The 4,448-nt window shown below is 39.5% G+C and overlaps 1 protein-coding gene across 1 annotated transcript; it reads left to right on the forward strand.

The window, feature by feature from the left end:
- Nucleotides 1–401: 401 nt before the first annotated feature.
- On the forward strand, nucleotides 402–4,121 carry ZBTB38 (zinc finger and BTB domain containing 38). Its single transcript, XM_010189302.1, has one exon. It carries the CDS (start codon nucleotides 402–404, stop codon nucleotides 3,984–3,986), a length of 3,585 nt encoding a protein of 1,194 aa, XP_010187604.1. The 3' UTR covers nucleotides 3,987–4,121.
- The last annotated feature ends 327 nt before the right edge of the window (nucleotides 4,122–4,448 follow it).

A 4,448-nucleotide genomic window follows, 5' to 3' on the forward strand; every position in this document is an offset into this window, starting at 1 on the left:
CCTCCCCCATAATGTCTTCCAAATACCTCAGCCAGGTGCTGGGGGAAGTACCTCAAGGGTTCAGCGAGTCCTTCCGTGTGAACCTGAGCAGGTGCACCTGCTGGCACTGTGGTCCCCTGTGAAAGGCACAGGGTGGGTGACAGACCCGTGCGGGCACAGAGAAGATCCTCTGGTGTTACTGCGTTCTTGAGCTGTACAGAGATTATCTTCAGTATTGGTGACACGAATGAACCTAAGGTGACTTCAACACAAAATGCTATGACAAAATTCTACTTGTTCTTAAAATTTAGTAATTAATAAATTAAAAAAATATATAAAATAAATATAGAACTATAAACTTGATTTGTAGCTGAAATGGATGAAAAATGCCTTCTAAATATATTTACTTTTTTTTTTTTTAGATGACAATCATGTCCCATTCAAAGGATCTCAAGGATGACTTCCACAGTGACACTGTACTTTCAATTTTAAATGAACAGCGCATTCGGGGTATTTTATGTGATGTCACCATCATTGTGGAAGATACCAAATTTAAAGCCCATAGTAATGTGCTGGCAGCATCAAGCCTTTACTTTAAGAACATTTTTTGGAGTCGTACTATCTGTATTTCAGGTCATGTACTGGAGTTAGATGATCTCAAAGCCGAAGTGTTTACAGAAATACTGAATTACATCTACAGTTCTACAGTAGTTGTTAAGAGGCAGGAGACTGTAACGGACCTTGCAGCTGCAGGGAAAAAACTGGGAATATCTTTTCTAGAAGATCTTACAGATGCCAGTTTTTCGAGTTCGCCCTGCCCCTATGCATACTGTATTAATGAAAAAGGGGCTGTCAAAGAGGAAAAACATGAAAAGAGACATGATGACTCTGCTGTGACAAATGGACCACGAATTACAAATGCATTCTCAATTTTTGAAACGGAAAACAATTTGTTTTCTCCACTTGATTTGAGGGCAAGCTTTAAAAAGGTATCTGAGACAGTACAAGCTCCGAGCATCAGCCTCGACAGAAGCAATGTTTGCAAGGATGCCGAGCCAGCCAGTACGCTGGCCGAACACTCCTATGCGGTTTCTTCCGGGGCAGATAGTTTTCAAGGAACGCCTTTTGTTGAACAGAACAGCAGCCCTTCATACAAGGCGAGTGAAGACCACTATGAAAATCTCCAAGCCACACCACTGATTCAGCCAGGAAAACAAGCATGTAGTAGTACTCCTAAGTTGGCCTTTAAGCCCCAGGGTACTGGTGTGGCTACAGCAAAAGTACCGGCCTCTACAGTAACCACTACAGAAACTCAGCATGAAGCAGTTACTGATCAGACAATTACTTCCTTTCCAAAACCTCAGAATAAAGTAGGAGATTTCCATTTACCCAGAGAAGAAGAAAACAATTCTGCTAATGTCTCTGGACCTGTGGCAACTGCGGTTCCACCTGTTTACAATTGTAACTGTTGTGCAAAATCCTTCAACGACAGGTCATTACTCAGTACTCATCTTCAGCTCCATTCAGAGCGTCAGGAAACTTTCATATGCAAATACTGCAGCAAACAGTTTGCAAATCTAAATATATTGGAAAGTCATGAACAAGTCTGTATCAGATCAAGCAGTTTATCGGTTCACAATGGAAATGAACAAAATTTTGCAGATAACTATACTGCTACAGACGGAAGGAATGGAAGTTCATATGCAAATACAGAGCCTCTGTTGTCTGAAAACAGTGTCACTGATTATTCTAATGCAAACTGCACTTTACCAGAAACAGATCACTTGGTTAAAGTTGTCGATGGACAGATATTATATACGTGCATCGTTTGCAAGCGTAGTTACGTTACATTGTCTAGCCTTCGAAGACATGCAAATGTGCATTCATGGAGAAGAACGTACCCTTGTCACTACTGCAATAAAGTATTCGCCTTGGCTGAGTATCGCACCAGACATGAGATCTGGCACACTGGAGAAAGACGGTACCAGTGCATTTTTTGTCTAGAGACTTTTATGACTTACTATATACTAAAAAATCACCAGAAGTCTTTCCATGCAATTGACCATCGTCTCTCAGTGAATAAAAAGACAGCCAATGGAGGCTTAAAACCAAGTATGTACCCATACAAACTTTATCGACTTTTACCTATGAAATGCAGACGTCTTCCTTATAAGTCCTACCAAAATTCTTCATATGAAAATGTTCAGACAAGTAGCCAGGATAATGAAGCTGCTTCTACTAACTGTTTCATTCCGAGTTCTCTTAGCTCCGAGCTACCACCACTGAACTTTCAAAGTAACATAATAGCAAACAACAGAACGCTTCCCTTGGATACATCTGCATGTAATGATACAGTATCTTCCACAAATACTCAGAATTCTTCCTCCTGGGGAGTAAGTATCTTAAATTCTGACCTGCAAAGGGACTTTTTCACAGCTGAAAAAAGAGTTTCCATTGCTGCAAATGACTGTGGTTCTCAGGAGTGTAACTCCTCAGTCGTGTCTTTAACTAAAGTGAATGAAAATTCAACCTCTGTCATCAGCTACAGCAGTTCCGCACCCTCTGTTATAATGCACAGTAGCAGAGTTTCATCAGTAATAATGCACAGTAAAACAGTCACTTCTTTAGAAAACAGTAAGACAGAATCTTCAAATAATCTACCTAGTCAGCCTGTAAGTGATGATGGTAAATATGGGTCAGATAATTGTGGGAAGTGCATTACAAAATCAAAAACTATTAAAGAGAAAAAGAAAACAGTGGTGCACAACAGAGCAGAAGCAACTGAGGACACGCAGCATGTCACAGGATCTGGTGGTGCTTCGTCTAGCAAAACAACAAATACTGTCCAAGAATTGAGTAAAACTGAAACATATATTGCAAAGCCTGCCTTACCTGGAACGTCTACTGACAGCAATGTTGCGCCTCTTTGTCAAATAACGGTAAAAATTGGTAATGAGGCTATTGTAAAAAGACATATATTGGGATCTAAGCTGTTTTGTAAAAGGGGCCGAAAATCTAAACATGAGTCCAAACAGGACAATGTAATTGAGGAACCAGAAATGGAGATAAAAGACAGAAGCCCGTCTAGGCTTTATAGATCAGAATGCCTGGAGCTGACAGAAATGTGTGATGATGTAAGTGACCAGGACTCCAGTGATAAACCCTGGAGACCATATTACAACTACAAGCCAAAAAAGAAATCCAAACAGCTAAGAAAAATGAAAAAGACTAAATGGAGGAAAAAACATGGAAGCAAGCGCACCGTTATGGAAAGCCACAACACATGCAGCCGAGAGTATGCGCTCAGGAATGCTCCTGAGGAAAAGGTGGTCAGTCAAGAAGAGAATGCAGAAATGCCTAATCTTCATTGTGAGCTCTGTGAAAGAGATCAGTCTTCCACTGCAGAAATTCAAGAACACGTACACTGGCATGTAGCTGCTTCAAAGCCTTACATTTGTGAACTATGCCAAAAGCAATTTCAAAGCCCATCCACTTTAAAAATGCATATGAGGTGTCACACTGGGGAAAAGCCCTACACTTGCAAAACCTGTGGTAAATGTTTCTCAGTTCCTGGAAATCTACAGAAACATGAACGTATTCACTTGGGTGTCAAAGACTTTGTCTGCCAATATTGTAATAAGGCATTCACTTTAAATGAAACACTCAAAATACATGAAAGAATTCATACTGGAGAAAAACGCTACCACTGTCAGTTCTGCTTACAGAGTTTCTTGTATCTTCCTACCAAAAGGAACCATGAGCAAAGACATGTACTTCAGCATAATGGGAAAGGCTACGCTTGCTTTCAGTGCCCCAAAATTTGCAAGACAGCTGCAGCTCTGGGAATGCACCAGAAGAAACATCTATTCAAAAGTCCTGGTCCACAAGATAGAAAAGAACATTTTCACAATGAAAGAACTAAACTTTTGGAAAATCCACATTTCCTTGGCTCAGAAGGAAGTGAAGTAAAAAATACACAAAGTGTAACTCCAGAAGTTATACTCTGAGTGACAGTTGTGCAAAAGAAAAGAAAAATCCGAATCTGTATATTGGAGCAAATACAGATGTGTTGAATGGAGAAATGTCTCCACTCACATTACTATCATTTACTAAGTTCAAATTTCTTCATCTAAACATGTATCAGCATACACGAAAGAAGGAAAAATGACGCTGAAAAGAAAAACTAGTATTTGCAATAATACAAATGTAATGTGAAAGACCCAAAGTACTTTTGCCACAATAGACTTCTGAGAGAGAGAGAGAGAGACAGAAAAAAGAAAAATAAATGACCAACCAAAACCTTTCTATTTAGCATTACAGGAAACTAGTCACTGAACTATTTTACAGTGGTGTTCTTGAGTCAGAATAATTGTGGGCAGAATAAATATGTAGGTTCACAGTGTACTCTGTAGAAAGAATTTTTGCTGCAAAAACCATATATTGCATTTTTCAAAAAAAAATGTGTTTGT

Source organism: Mesitornis unicolor, unplaced genomic scaffold (assembly GCF_000695765.1).
Source record: "Mesitornis unicolor isolate BGI_N332 unplaced genomic scaffold, ASM69576v1 scaffold31777, whole genome shotgun sequence".
Lineage (NCBI taxonomy): Eukaryota > Metazoa > Chordata > Aves > Mesitornithiformes > Mesitornithidae > Mesitornis > Mesitornis unicolor.

Excerpts from the sequence above, each read along its gene's own strand:
- ZBTB38 (XM_010189302.1), top strand. The coding sequence starts at position 402 with ATGACAATCATGTCCCATTCAAAGGATCTCAAGGATGACTTCCACAGT.